This window comes from Lineus longissimus, chromosome 15 (assembly GCF_910592395.1).
Source record: "Lineus longissimus chromosome 15, tnLinLong1.2, whole genome shotgun sequence".
Taxonomy (NCBI): Eukaryota; Metazoa; Nemertea; class Pilidiophora; order Heteronemertea; family Lineidae; genus Lineus; species Lineus longissimus.
Genome location: NC_088322.1, coordinates 677,986 through 693,566, shown reverse-complemented (window position 1 = coordinate 693,566; position 15,581 = coordinate 677,986). Strand labels below are relative to the sequence as shown.

The following is a 15,581-nucleotide window of genomic DNA, read 5'->3' as shown; positions in this document are numbered from 1 at the left end:
GTCAGCTGAGCTAAAAAATGGTTTTCAAAGAGCGCCACTTATATGGCAGACACAGGTCACATTACGCTAATTTTCCTTTTGAGGTAAGGTCTTGCCGAGGAGTTCCAACACACCAAGTATGAAACTTCTAGGTCAAGTGGTTAAAAAATGTGCCACTCTTTTGTTAAAAAATAACGACGGACGCCATGGTATCATATAAGCTCCGCAAAAAGGTGAGCTAAAAACCTAACGTCACCATTGCGTCACTCGCCAGATTTATGACATCGCTCTGCCAAAATGAAGACGTCGTCCGCGGCATGCCATGAAAATGGCTTCCCGGGAGGACTCATGAAAATTATGAAAAAATTATGGAATGTTTTTTTAGAGAGCGGGGTAGTATCTATCTTTGAGAAATCCCATCCAAAATCATTTAGGTTTCCTTAATTTATTAATGATGAGAATGAATACCATAAAAGTGCCATTTGTTATCATTTGGCTAAGCCTTTTATCAATGTCGCTAATGAACAGACCCCCCCCCCCTTAAATGCTTGCCACCGTTAATTTTCAATATAGCTGGTGCTGGCGCATTTAGCAAAATATAGCGAATGAATAAACCTTAAAATGAATCGAAAACTGATCATGGTCGCCACAGAGGCAATGGTAATTTCAAACAATGATAACTGCGTCGCGGTATCACTAATCAGGCCATGCTTGTGTACCGTGACGCTCAATTGGTAGGTATTTGTATATATCTTAATTAAACAATGTATATGGTGAAGATGAGTCTTTGACTAAGGCAACATGAATGGTCCAAAAATCAAGGAAATTGCATCGTCATGACGCTGTCCGACGTCATGAATCTGGCGAGTGACGCAATGGTAATGCTAGTTCTTTATAAATTTGAAATTTGTTATAGGGTTTGAAAATTTCCAATTACGTAAATACATACTAGATATAAATATCAGCATTGCCTTTGTGTAGACAGATCTCCAAATACTACACTGGAATCTTAGGTTAATAAACAGCGAAATGCTACGTATTGGCCTAGGCAATCTTGATGTAATCTGGCGTGTGTATTGTGTTGACTATTAAGTAAACGATGTAAAGTTGTATTGGGCTCTGCCCTGCATGGTTTATACACCTTTCCAGAAATGGGGCGCTGAGTGTCCGAAATAGTGATGTAATAAGGGGAAACTAGGCCTTATGGTGGAGGGACAAAGGTGATAGTCATGGTTGACCAACACACTTGAATGCCTTTAATGACGGACAAGGGGGAAAAAGTTTGTTCCAATGCAAGCCACCAATTTCGGGAAGCATGTATACTAGGAATAAAGTCACTTCACATGTGTAGGTCAAACTAGGTAGTTATGAGTTTCTTGTGCCCAAGAGGAAACAGAATCTGGAGAAAAGAATCTGATACAGATTACAAATTTGGTGCCGTGATCAGCTCTTCTGTTCCCTTGAGGATGCCAGGAGACTCGGAAGACCCGGCGAAGTCCGACCCAAAGGCGCTCGTACCAGTTCTAAAACAGCAGCGAGCGAATAAACGACGCAGCTTCATGATCTTGTCGAAAAAGATAGCTGACATAGTCTTAAAGGACGAACCTACATCGGACGATATTGAACCGTTGAAAAAAGTTTTAGCAGTTCTCGAGAAGAATTTCGCCGAAATCGATGAATTGAACACGAAAATCTGGCTACTACTCTTTGGGATTGACCAGGTTGAAGCTGCCGACAATGCAGACAAGGCGTGTGAGAAGTCAGTTGAAAATCAGCGAAACATAATTGTTGCGAAGAACTTTCTTGATCAATTCAAGGCAAAAGCAGCAAAACCAGCAGTTGCAGCATTAAAAACGTACCTCAAAGTTGCCAAAGTGGTCATTACCCCATTTTGATGGCAATTTAACAGACTGGCTGTCGTTTTGGCAACGATTCACATCGGAGATCGACGAGAATCCGACCCTAATGAACATCAATCGTTTCGACTATACCTTTACGGTCTGCTTGATGGCGAAGCTTTGGACTCTGTTCGGTCACCCATACCATCGGCAGACAATTACCAGGTTCTTAAGAAAACTTTACTTAAAAACTTCGGCAAGGATCCCAGGATTATTCGTGCTCATGTGTTGCAGATGTTTCATATGAGGGACCAACCCCTTTCTGGTGCAGGACTGCGTTCATTCTATAATCAAGTAATGACTGACTTGCGGAGTTTGAAAACTCTAAAAGTTGACGTTGATATGCCGCTGGAATCATTGTACCGATTCTAGAGGAAAAGTTGCCTAGTTTAATTCATGGGAATATGGCTGATCTTGACAGAGCCGACAGGAACAATCTTCAGACATTCCTTGACGGTCTGAAGCGTCAAGTGGAGCGTTACGAAACTGAGACCGATATTGACCTAGGGGGTCAAAAGTTCCGTAGAAGTCTGCTAAAAGACACCATTTTCAATTATAGTTTCATTTGCTGCACACTCGAGCATTTGCGCTATATGTGGTTCAACCAGACATGACCCAGTCAGTTGCTATCTCTCAGCAGACCAGAAAAGGGATCTGGTTATGGCCAAGGGACTCTGTCGATTGTGTTTGATGCCAGGCCATTTTTCGCAGAAATGTTCGAGTTCGTTGAATTGTTCAATTTGTCATGGATTACATAACACGTCATGCATGGAGTGGATTTTGTTTAGGTGACGTGCTGAATGAGCTGCTCCCTTTCACAGCTCCTCTTTATTTGTCAAGTTTTCCTATAGTCGTGTTTGCAACCAAGACAGAAATTGGACATTAGTTTTATGAATGTTGCTGGACTACTCTCAAATGATTGGATTATCATGTTAGGAACTCTACTTCAGATAGCAGCCACCGTTGGGTTCTTGGTGCCAGGCAAGTCAAGGGAGGCCATTTTCCTTCTCAACGAATGTACAGTGGATGTACATGACTGTACATTAGGTGTGGCAGCACACATTCAGTGGAGGACTTATCGAAACCCGATCATGTGTCAAGGTGGAGCAGTCAGGCGGTACAGTTCAAAGGAGCTACTTGCGTTGAGGACAATGCCTTTGCTGAAACCGACATCGCAACCAACATTGAAATCAATCAGGAGACACACTAGAAGTGGCAAACATGTGAAAGGATTTAGAAACTGGAAACCGACAGGACATACTGCTGCAAATGTGATAAGTGTTCCTATGGCTATGTCAGGAGTAAACAAGGACAATCTACGTAATCTACGGAGAGTGACAATGAAAAGGACTGGTGCAACAGAAAGCGAACCACCTTTTCCAAAAGGGCTGTTAATAAACACCCAATCCATCTGTAACAAGACTACACGTGTCTTGGAGATTATTCACGAACATGCGTTGGACTTTGTATTCATCACAGAGACCTGGCTCTCAAGCGACCAACGTGACGATCCAATACTTGCAGAACTGTCACCAGAGGGCTATACTTTCTGCAATTTTCCGCGTCCAACAAATGGCGGGGGTGTTGCAATTATCCACAGAAGTGATATCAAGGTCACAGCCGTTGGCTGCAAAAAGTTTGAAACCATCGAATGGGCTGAAATCACAATTTCGAACGCAACCAAAGTCGTAATGGTTTATCGTCCTCCGCCAAGCAAGGCCAACACATTTAAATTTAATGGCTTCTTGCGCGATTTTTCAGAACTCCTGAACATGTATGCGATTACAGCTATCTCTTATGTCATAATAGGAGACATCAATGTGAAAGTGAATCGTTTGGACGATCCTGAAACAGTGAAATATCTGGAACTATTGTCTACCCATGGACTCACCCAACTTGTGAACGAACCTACACACGTATCTGGAAACACACTTGATCATATCATCTGCCAGTCATCCGGGAACCTTAAAGTGCCATTGACTGTGGATCCATTGAAAAGAATATCAGACCATTTTCCAGTGTTTTTCCACATGCCTTGTGTTGCAGATGCCTCTGCAAAGGGACCCCCACAGCGAAATGTTCGCAAGTTTAAGAACATTGACACTGCTTCATTAGCTTCAGACATCGAGCATCAATTGCAGCTTCAGGATTTCCAAGTGGGCGTGGACAATACAGTGTCGTTGTACAACAACATCATCTCTTCCCTTGTCGATAAACATGCGCCACAAACCTCAGTTTGCATTAAAGTTACTAACAACAACAAGGCCTGGTATAATGACGAGGTCCATGCCACTCGTAGAGTTCGGCGCAAGTTTGAGCGCATGTTTAGGAAATCTGGCTTGGAGGTTCATCGACAAATGTTTATAAACCAGAGCAAGGCTGTAGTTTCATTGATCGACAAGACTAAAGCAACATTCCTTCGACAAAAACTGGCAACTTGCACACCGAAAGACATGTTTCGCCAAGTAAATGGCCTTCTGTCAGGCGACCAAGGGGGAAAACTCCCTGATGTTGATAACGAACTTGTCCTAGCAAACAAATTCGCCATCTTTTTCGATGAAAAAATCGAAAATATTCGCAAAGACTTTGGTGATGCTAGCTTGTGCCAGCCATCCGCTAGACCAGGCAATCATTGCCTTTCGACGTTTCGAGCTGTCACTTCTACCGAACTGGAAAAGATCATAAGGGGCTGTCCAAACAAGTCCTGCGGGCTGGATCCTTTGCCTACATGGTTACTGCGCGACAACAACATCCTCGAGACTCTACTGCTCCTGTTAGTTTGCTGGTTAAATGAGTCGATTCTGTCTGGTAACATGCCCGACTACCTGAAAAGTGCTCTTGTTACCCCAATCTTGAAAAAGCCGAATCTTGACTGTAACATACTGAAAAATTACCGGCCTATCTCAAATCTGCCCTTTATATCCAAAGTCATGGAAAAGGTTGTTGCTAGGCAGCTCGTTTCATTCATGAACATGCACAAGCTAAACGACCCATTGCAGTCCGCCTTTAAGGCTGGACACAGCACAGAAACCGCGCTCTTATGTATTAAGACTGATATAGACACTCCACTTGACAGTGATAGGGGTGTGATCCTAATATTGCTTGATATGTCAGCAGCCTTTGACACCATAAGCCATGAGATCCTACTCTCACAACTAGAGCACAGGCTTGGTGTCAAAGGCAAAGCTTTCAGCTGGTTTAGGTCGTACCTTACAAACAGGGCCCAAACAGTCAGTGTGCGAGGTGCCAAGTCATCACCGGTAAAGGTAGTTTCTGGAGTCCCCCAGGGATCAGTTCTCGGACCTTTGCTTTTCTCAATATACATAAAGTCACTTGGTGACATCGTAGACAGTCACGGTATGCTCAGACACGGTTTTGCAGATGATGCACAACTGTATGACTTCTTTGAATATACTAAACAAGGGCTAAATGCAGCCATTTGTGAGGCGGAGAGTTGGATTTTTTTTTCATTAGAATTGGATGGTCAGCCATTGAGCCCTCTGCACATGTGCGAAACCTTGGTGCCATTTTTGATGAGCACATGTCAATGTCAAAGCACGTGTCGAAAAAGGTGCAAAGTTGCGTCGCTTCATGGACGAAACCACGTGTGCAAGAGTTCTCAATGCGCTAGTAACATCAAGTCTAGATTTCCAAGGGACCCTGCTACTTGGTCTACCAAATGTCCAAACAGCTAGACTTCAGAAGGCGGTCACGCATTGAGTACCGTGTTCTCCTGGTGATTCACAAAGCGCTTCACCGAGAGGACAGCCCCATGTACTTGAGGGAGCTCCTCAGCTTGCAGACACCGGGACGCCGTCTGCGGTCCTCTAATGATCTTTGGGTCCTCTCGCTATCCCGCTCGAGAGGGACCTACGGCGACCGCAGTCTGGGTGTCTTGGCTGCAAGACTGTTGAACTCCCTCCCCACCAGCATGCGTGAACTCATGGGCACTCAATCCTTCAAAAAACAACTAAAAACTCACCTTTTTACCAATCACTTTTGCTAATTTTAATCCAGTTTTTAATTTATGTATTAATATTATTGTCATTATGTATCATATCATTGTTTTTAACTAAGTGTAACCATGTACAGTGCTTAGAAAATGTTTTACCATTATTGTAGCACTTTAAACTGAATAAATTATTATTATTATTATTATAAATACACACGGTTTTTGTTATAGAAAAGATCGAATCGAGACACGGCTCACAGGAATAAGAATTCGACGAAGGAGGTTACGCAAAACGATTGTTTGCAGTTTGCCGGCTCCGGAGCTTTGCATGGATACATTAGTTGGAGATCCATTACCGGATACTGTTACGTCAGCGGTCATAAGTGATAACCTGGTGCTGGTGAAAACGGCTGGGTCTAAAGCGGATTTTAACGGGACACAAGTTGATGTACGAATGTTGATGTACGAAGGTTCAATGTTGAGTTACTTGCGTCATAATATCGCGCTGTTACATGGCATTCAGCAGCCTAGGAGTTATGTCGATCTTGGAGTACATGGGTTTTAGAGTTATTCCAAGGATCGTTACGGCTTGGCTAATAATAGTTTGATGACGTCGGATGGAATGATTTGCATTCCAGTGTTGATCTCACGCGAGATAGTTGCACCCATCAATCAACAAGCTTGGTCTGAGTCGTTGACACTACCCCACGTTCGAGGATTGGAGTTGGCAGATACGTTTCAAGAGAAAGCATTTGTCGTTGATTTTTTTATTGGTGCTGACAATTCATGTCAATTTATGAAGGCAGAGACCATTGAAGGAAATGGACCAACAGTGCAGTCGAATTTAGGTGCATTGTTGCAAGGACCACTTCATAAAGATCGGCCTATGGTGGCAGCGAATACCAGTTCCATGACGTGTTGCATCGGAATTCCACCGGGCGACGTGGACTTATGCGAAATATTGTCTAACACGGATTTAGACAATAGGTTGTCGGCATTAATTAAGAGTAGTGAGATGGGTGTCGGTGACGTCCTGGAAGATTTAGGTGAAGTAGACGAGGTGTTTAAGACTGCATATTGTGACAAGATCAAATTCCGAGATGGGAAGTATTTGGTACTTCTTCCCTGGAAAGAGGATCATGACGAACTTCCATTTAATCTACAGCTGTGTAAAAGCCAATTGGAACAGGTTGTTGGTTGTTTGAAGAAGACGGGACTGATGACGCTTACTGTAACGTCATGTATGGGCCGTGAAAACCGCAAACAAGCGGTCGTACCTCGAATAGACGTTGGGTGGCGCTTTACATGTTTTTCGGTGCGCGGTCGTGCCTCAAATAGACGTCTTCACATGTTTTTGTAAGCGGTCGTCGCTCGCGCAAACTTGTCTTGCATGTTTTTTGTGAAAGAGGACATCGGAGAACGCGGTCGTATATAAAAACAGACGTTAGGTGGCGCTCGAGACGGCTCGTTCACATTTGTGGAAATGCGGCTAAGATGGAGGAAGTGCTACCAATTTTGAACATTTTAACAAAAGTACACTAAGTACCGGTACTCTTTTTGAATGTCCAGTGTTTCATTCTTGGCCATTACACAGCGACATCTTGAGTTGAGTTGAGAGTGAAATTCACCTTATTGTTGGATTTTCCTAAACTGTTTTTTTTTTAGCTGGCATGCAGAAATCATAAATCCGTCGCCCTTCAGTGCAATATCTCTCTTGCTTGTGAAAATAAACCCTTTATGAATTTCTGCATTTACTTTTATTCAATGTTATCATAGTACATGTAGTACTTTTTTTAATTACCGGTAGATGCAGCAGTTTTGCTTGTTTGTTTTTTGTGATTATTTAGCCGAGGAAGGAAACTTCCACATGTTAATTGAGATGCGAGTATGCTCAGGGTAAATTAAGCACATCACAGGCATGATATCCTTACAGTCGTGGTGTCAAGGTGAGGTCATGCTCTGTCAATGCATCTGTTATTAAAGTTAAAATTGTCATAGTTCATGCTCACAATAATTGATTAATATAACATCCTTGTTCAGTCCATTATAAAAATAAATTCCTTATTTTCTTATGAAAAAATACCTTTTGCCATTTATTTTTGTTTTTGCGCTCTCATGACTCTGCAGCCTGGAACCTTGTGAAGTTTAAAAGGGAAAACTCATAATTTTGCTATACCCCAATGAGTTGTTCAAAGTATTCCCTTGCAATGTGACCTCCATCTTCACCCATAGTAGACAGGCCTTTAATGAACAACTGCCTTGGTGTCATCTGCATCATCACTCATGTCACTTGACAATATAACTAGGCTATCACTATGCTAAACAACTGCTGTGCTAATCACGAAAATACTAGTAAGAAATTACCGCCAACTGCGCTTACAACACAAAACTATATTAAAGCTATTTTTCTTCTTCGCTAAACTAGAGCAAAACTTCCTCCATCTTAGCCGCATTTCCACAAATGTGAACGAGCCGTCTCGAGCACCACCCAACGTCTGTTTTTATATACGACCGCGTTCTTCGACGTCCTCTTTCACAAAAACATTTGAGGCAAGTTTGCGCGAGTGCCACCCAACGTCTATATGTGATACGACCGCTTACAAAAACATGTGAAGACGTCTATTTGAGGTACGACCGCGTTCTCCGACGTCCTCTTTCACAAAAACATGCAAGACAAGTTTGCGCGAGCGACGACCGCTTACAAAAACATGTGAAGACGTCTATTTGAGGCACGACCGCGCACCGAAAAACATGTAAAGCGCCACCCAACGTCTATTCGAGGTACGACCGCTTGTTTGCGGTTTTCACGGCCCATAGTCATGTGTCAACATATAGAAAAGGGTTACGTGGAGGAAGTTATAGACAATCCATGGGATATGAGTGAGTCGCACTACATGCCACACTTCTTTGTTCTGAAAAATTCGGAAACCACGCCATTGCGTATTGTGTTCGCGGCGAACAGCGGTCGCGTGAGCTTGAATGATCGTCTATTCACCGGACCATGTTTGTTGCAAAATTTACACCACTTGCTGGTATTGTTTCGCATATCTCGCATTGCATTAGTGCCAGACATTGTACGTGCCTTTCTTTCAATAGGCTTTGTAGAAAGGGACAGAAACTATGTCAAATTCTTATGGTTTCGGGATAATGACCCTTCGAAAGAAGTCAACTCAGTACCGGGGCAGAGGATGTGGAATCCTAGGTTAATAAACAGGGAAATGCTATGTACTGGCCTAGGCAATCTTGATGTAATCCGGCGTGTGTATTGTGTTGACTATTAAGTAAATGATGTAATGCTGTATTGGGCTCTGCCCTGCGTGGTTTATACTAGGAATAAAGTCACTTCACATGTGTTAGTCAAACCAGGTAGCTCCACAGAATCTGGAGAAAAGAATCTGATACAGTTTACAAAACTAAAAGCCTATTGACCTCAGGTTCACAATTGGATTGGTTAAACCACAGGCCACTGACACTTTGGTACTGTTTTATAGCTTGATAAACTTTTGGTACATTGCCATTGCCAATTGCCATTCACCAGGTATTGACCTAACCCATGAAAAAACTCTAGGTCACATGACATACAAAATGGTGTATGAACCAGAAATGTAAATGAGATTGCAACATGAAAATTGTCAACAAAAACACCTTTACGGACTTAAAGATTGGATACATAATTTAAAACACGGGGATGACGAAGGTATAGTTGTTATTAACAAGAGGCCCAAGGGCCTGGCGCTCAGCTGAGTTAATATCATTAATATCTTCCCGGTGTTTAGTTCATTATGCATGAAAATGGCATGCTCCATGGTATTTGATATCCTTTTGCGTTCACTACGGTACCAATGATTTTGGTTGACATAATTATGCCACTGTTCATTCCTCAATCCTGACCATAATTCGGGTGAAATCATCGTATGAAAATATTTACCGAAACATGAAGTTTATGCCATGAATGAGGATACTCATTGTCATAGCCTCGTTTACAAGTACGAAGTATTTTCCCGCGAATATTCAAAACTGCTTGGCTCCTTGCCAGTTAAATAACATGTGACTATACACAAAATAGAAAACTTTGATGGAAATTGTAAATGATATCTATCAGGGGAAACAAGCTGATGATGATCAAATAAATCATTCATGAGAAATCGTTTTGTTGCTGAAGCTTGCATGACGAAGTTAATGCTAAACCTTTTCTTGTGCTCTACTGCGCCACCGTAGTTTTCTATTTAGACCAGCGATGACGTCATTTCTGGTGATTCCCTACGTTGTCCAATGAGCGCTTTTTAAAATGTGCCATTTGGTATTGTACAGTATGCAATGTATTTTTTCAGCGCTGCCAGTTGCCGAACAGAATGCCGTAGCTCCCTCAATTTCCAATCAATTTTTATGGGAGTGACATTATTGTATTGCTTAGAATGTCTACTTTTTACTCATGAAAGAATCGTAGAACTAAAACTTAATAGGCGAACAGAATCATGCCGATTCACTGTACATACTGTGGGAATTCTCCACTTCAAAATACATCGGCGATGTCATCGCGAACAGAGCATGCACTTCCGATATCGTTTTCACAGAAATGTGGCCAAATTTTCAAGAACTAATTTCTGAAAGTAGTCCCTAAAGACCTTATGACTACCACTGAAACGAACTGGTGATAATATCGCCTACCAGACTACTTTTTCAGCAGAAAATTGGGTACTTGAGTGTCATTGAGCTCCAAGCCTAAACAACATGCCGCCATTTTGTCTCCGCTTCAGTATTTCGTACGCCGCTTATAATGCACCTTCTCAATTAAAACCAACATAATAAGGCCTTACATCGTTGATTGAATAGGAACACCACACAAAACACAATAAAGTGGGGGTACAATCGATTACGAAGCTGAAGTGAACAGTGATTTATTCCTGGAGCTACTGCTTTTGTTGTGTAGCTGCCATGTTTTGAGAACTGGCAAATAGGAGACTTCATTGATGGCTCACGTCATCGGGCGGGAATTTGAATCGGCAGAAATAATTAAAAGGCAGGTAGCGCCCTCTCCTGTTAAAATTTTGAACTTTTTCTCAATAAAATAGATTTTCAAGAATTTTATCTTAATATTAGAGCATATTTCGACTAATTCTGCTGCTCCTAGGCCGATATAGGCCAGTTTCCTTCATGCACTCTCACTCGCAGGAAGTAGGACGAATGGCGACAAATCTTGTTTTGAAAGTAGAGTTTGACCAGTAGTATCCAGAAATGCAAAATTGAAGTCTCTAGGTCTTACGGTTACAAAATGTGCACCATGGGTTTAACGGATGGACGGATGGATGGATGGATGGATGGATGGATGGATGGATGGATGGATGGATGGATGGATGGATGGACAGACGGACGCCACTGAACAACTTATTTGACAAGCTCGGCTGACTTAGTCAGCTGAGCTAAAAATAAAAGCAATCTGATGGACCAAAACGCTACCAGAGTAGTTTCAATATTTAGCTTTCAGCCCTTCAATTCAAATTTAACCGCCTTGAAAACTTAGAAGACGGTTCGCACTTATGAAAATCAATGACACAATACTCTATAGAACAAATCAAAATTGTCCTCAAAAATAAGAAATAAATTACAATGAACATATAAAACGTGCACACATGATTTTTGGCGAAAAACAGCAGGTTTGTCAATCACGTTCTATTTTACAATTCGGCATTCTCAATGGGAAAGGTTCTAATTCATGAAGTGAATATACTCTCAACAAGGTTGACATATAGATCAATACCTGGCGAATTCCCGCATAACTGTTCAACAGTCAACGTCTAACGACAATCCCACTCGACAAATAGTAATATTAATTCATATCAAATACCTTAAAAAAATGTTATTTGATTTTATAAGCAGTTATCGATTAAACGGACAGCACCCAAAAACACCTTTTCTAAAAAAAAATAGGGATTGATACCAAATAAATCTGACAGGAGACAAAACGCGATCAAAATTTATCTAGGCTATGTAAAATAATAAGACCTGTACTGATAGATTTTAAGGATTAAATCGGCGAAGTAAATAAAGGGAGGCAAAAATAAGGAACACATCGTGAACAAATAATTACCAAGTTTTACAGCGAATTCGTATGCATTATAACTGCACTGCAGCATTGTCTATAACTGCAGTTCAAGTTCAAATTGATAGGGAACCTCCCCTAACCTATTGCATCTCAGCAGGAGGTTACCTGGCTCAGATAAGCTGAGAGCTAAAGTCAATAAACTATTCCTCAGAAACACTCCCCTCATCAAATATCCATCCCCCGGCATCTAAGGCATTTTCCATTAGTTGGTGGAGGATGGTTAGGAGATAAATTGTACAGGGCTGGTTTCCTCATGACTAACACCGTTGTTGTGTTGACACACTGACTGACTCCGACTGTCTACATTTCTACAGCGACGAAAAACGATCACAAAAATGGTTCTTTTTAAGCACTCGTGACATGTTTACAAAAATTAAAGCAAGTGTTTTTAGTAGAGGTTTACCTAATGAGTAGCGTCTGGGTGATTATAAACCATTAACTTGTGTTTAAAAGCCCACATTGTAACGAAAGGTTCCGACTTGACGCTAATCTCCACTGACGGCAGCCGCAATTTTGCCATACTCTCGAAACTTTGGGATCGTCAAATGCAATGGAAATCACATAATTTCTGACACACACTGCTACAATTCATCATTTTATTGTTCTTTCACAGTATTATTACGCCACCCCGATTCGCAAGGCAGCTTGTACCAACTGGCTCTGCATTGACTATCCCCATTCCAAGCCGAAGAACAGTGTGACAAGTTTCTCATCTTACCTTCCAATCACAGTCAAAATTTTCTAAAACAACTGGCAATGAGGACAAACTAATAATCTCAAACCAATCACAAGAATGTAATCAACACATACGACCTCATCCGAAGAGCGGATGATTAAGTTTTAGCATTGATTCAAGGTGATTTAATTCCTTCTTCGTCTCGCTTCAAATTCATAAAATGGCTGTCTTCCATACTTGTAGTATGCAGATCTAGTGGCGCAGTACAACACTGCGCATCTGGGATACCACGACGGATTGCCTCGAATCGCGAAATTCAAAACTGCTGGCAATGTGCCAACTGACATTTTTGCACAATACCGCCACCTAGTGATATGAAAAGAAATTAATCTATTTAATATCGAAACCTCTATATCAGGCCAACCTCTAAAACTTCATTTCAAACTTCAATCTGCTGGAATAAAGAAAATGGGCTTTTTTAACTTTGACCTACTTATACCTGAATAGTAGGTCACACTGACCTAAATCTGTGTCAACATGTAGAGATGCCCAATAGGTGTCTACATATCAAATTTAGAGAGTCTATGACCAATAGCAAAAAAACGTGCCATGATCAAATAAATTTTAGAGTACGACCTCTGTGACCTTGAAATGAAGGTCAAATCAAAAACCTGTGTGATATGTGATGTACCTTTATTAGATACACCCACCATAAAATTTTCATCGCTCTAGCTTTAACCATAAGCTTCAAAATGACAAAAATAGGTTTTCAAAGACCACCCCCTATATGGCAGGCGAGCAGTCAAATCGCGCTGATTTTCATTCTGAAGGAAGGTCTTGCCTAGGGGTACCCACACACCAAGTATGAACTTTCTGGGTCAAATGGTTAAGAAACGTGCCACGATTTTGTCAAAAGTTAGCGACGGACGCCAGACGCCGCAGTATCGTATAAGCTCACCTGACAGGTGAGCTAAAAAGGTCTGCGAGGTATTGTTTTCCTATATGGCAGACCAGCAGTCAAATTGCGCTGATTTTCATTCTGAAGGAAGGTCTTGCCAAGGGGTACCCACACACCAAGTATGAACTTTTTGGGTCAAGCGGTTAAGAAACGTGCCACGATTTTGTCAAAAGTTAACGACGGACGACGACGGACGCCAGATGCCACGGTATCGTATTAGCTCACCTGACAGGTGAGCTAAAAACAAGATGGTAGTAAGACGCCATATGACGTCCTGGCCTAAAGGTTGTGCATTGTATAAGACGTTATATGGCATCCTATGTTTGTGACTCCCCTAAGCCAAGGCCACACTCCAAAACTCAATGGGGAATCCTCTTAGATCGTCAGCACAGTGTAGTTTAGTTTCAGAACATTACGGACTGCCACTGGCACCAGTTTTTGAGCTGAATCATGGAGCATGCTGAATCACCTGGGGAATTGAATCCTGTGTACAAAGTTTCGAGTTCATACAGCACGCAAGATGGCTGTTAGATGAGGAAGTTCTAAATATAAAAAAAATACGTGGTTAACCCTTTCACTGCCGGTAGCTTCTAATTTTTAGCTACCTCACCTGCCGGTAGGTTTCTTTGTTTTAACATGATTTTGAGTATGGATATTTCTCCACCCTGTAGAGAGAAAGCCTCTGGAGATAGAGCAAAACAATGTATATAAAAGTTGTTCAGTGTTGCCTACTCTTCAAAATGGGACCATAATTTGCCCTAATTTGCATACCGCCATCTTGAATTTATAATGAGGACGACAATTTTTTTGAAAAAACTATGTAGGCTATATCCTGTGTGTCACTATACACACTCTCATTATCGCTAATTTGTTCATCATTTACATCAAAGTCAGGATCTAAATCATCATCATCGACGAACTCCTCACCAGAGTCCGAATCGTTCACTATATCCAGCTCATCAAGGACCTCAGACACAGTCAGTTTCTTGGTCATTTTGACTTCAAATTACTCGATAAACTTCCATACATCGAAATATAAAACCATCCGCCATGTTTTGCTGAACCATCTATACTACCGCGCCATCTATCAAACTTTACGCTAACTACGCTCAATAACGAAATTTCAATGGTTTTATAGTGTATGGATAATTGTCGCAGAAGTGCGCCTCCGGCAGTAAAGGGAATAATATTGATTGTCGCAGAAGTGCGCCTCCGGCAGTGAAAGGGTTAACAGGTTAAAGGCAAGAGGTCCCCTCCATTTACCTTATGAAATACTGGAGGTTACAATCAAATGATACCTCCATTTGGTCTTTCAGGAAACTGGAGACGCTCGCAAAATCTAAAGTCAAAGCCGAGGTGTTGAAGATCTTGAGTTCAACGTCAGGTCCAAGGACATGGCAGCCTGGGTATACCACATCTTTTCTGTTCACATAACCAGTAGATTTGGTTCGCATGAGCGCCACCTTGAAAACAGACAAGCGTAGAGGATATAAATAATTCGGATGGTAGTTTCCTTGACAGGGTTAGGCCATTACATTTTCATACATCTTTAAGGTCCTCAAGTCACCCAAAAGCTTGCGATATGGCTAAATTGATACTTTAAAAGAGTTTACAGCCAGGTCCACAAGTATGTATTGCATCATACTGTCTTCTAATCGGTTCCTGGTCGGTCTGTAACGCTATTATTTAGAGTACGACATGACCACGAACCGACAAGCATTGACCAGGGCCCCGGTCCCTTCATCGCGCAACAGAATGACAGATGACGTTCATGGGAAAACTACTGGTGAAACGGACGGGTGGCCGATTATACAAAGGCCCTTTATCTTACCGTTTTTAAAATATAATCCCCAATCTAATCCCCTGCCAGTATCTATCCAAAACAGCCCATCCAAAATGATCGAAAATAATTCTCTAGTCCAAGCCGGTATTCTCAGCCGCGCCGCCCGCCCAAACAAAATGCGTTACACAACACATGACACAAATCAATGCGTGCGTACATTTTTTTCCAGCAA

The 15,581-nt window shown here is 41.8% G+C and overlaps 1 protein-coding gene across 1 annotated transcript in view; it reads right to left on the bottom strand.

Annotated features, from left to right (window-relative positions):
• LOC135499500 (uncharacterized) overlaps positions 1–15,023 on the bottom strand; it is a 91,316-nt gene extending 76,293 nt beyond the window's left edge. Inside the window, exon 1 of the mRNA XM_064790280.1 lies at positions 14,830–15,023. Within this exon, the coding sequence (XP_064646350.1) occupies positions 14,830–15,020 (191 nt within the window). The 5' untranslated portion in view covers positions 15,021–15,023. The remainder of the gene's footprint in view (positions 1–14,829) is intronic.
• Positions 15,024–15,581: the final 558 nt, after the last annotated feature.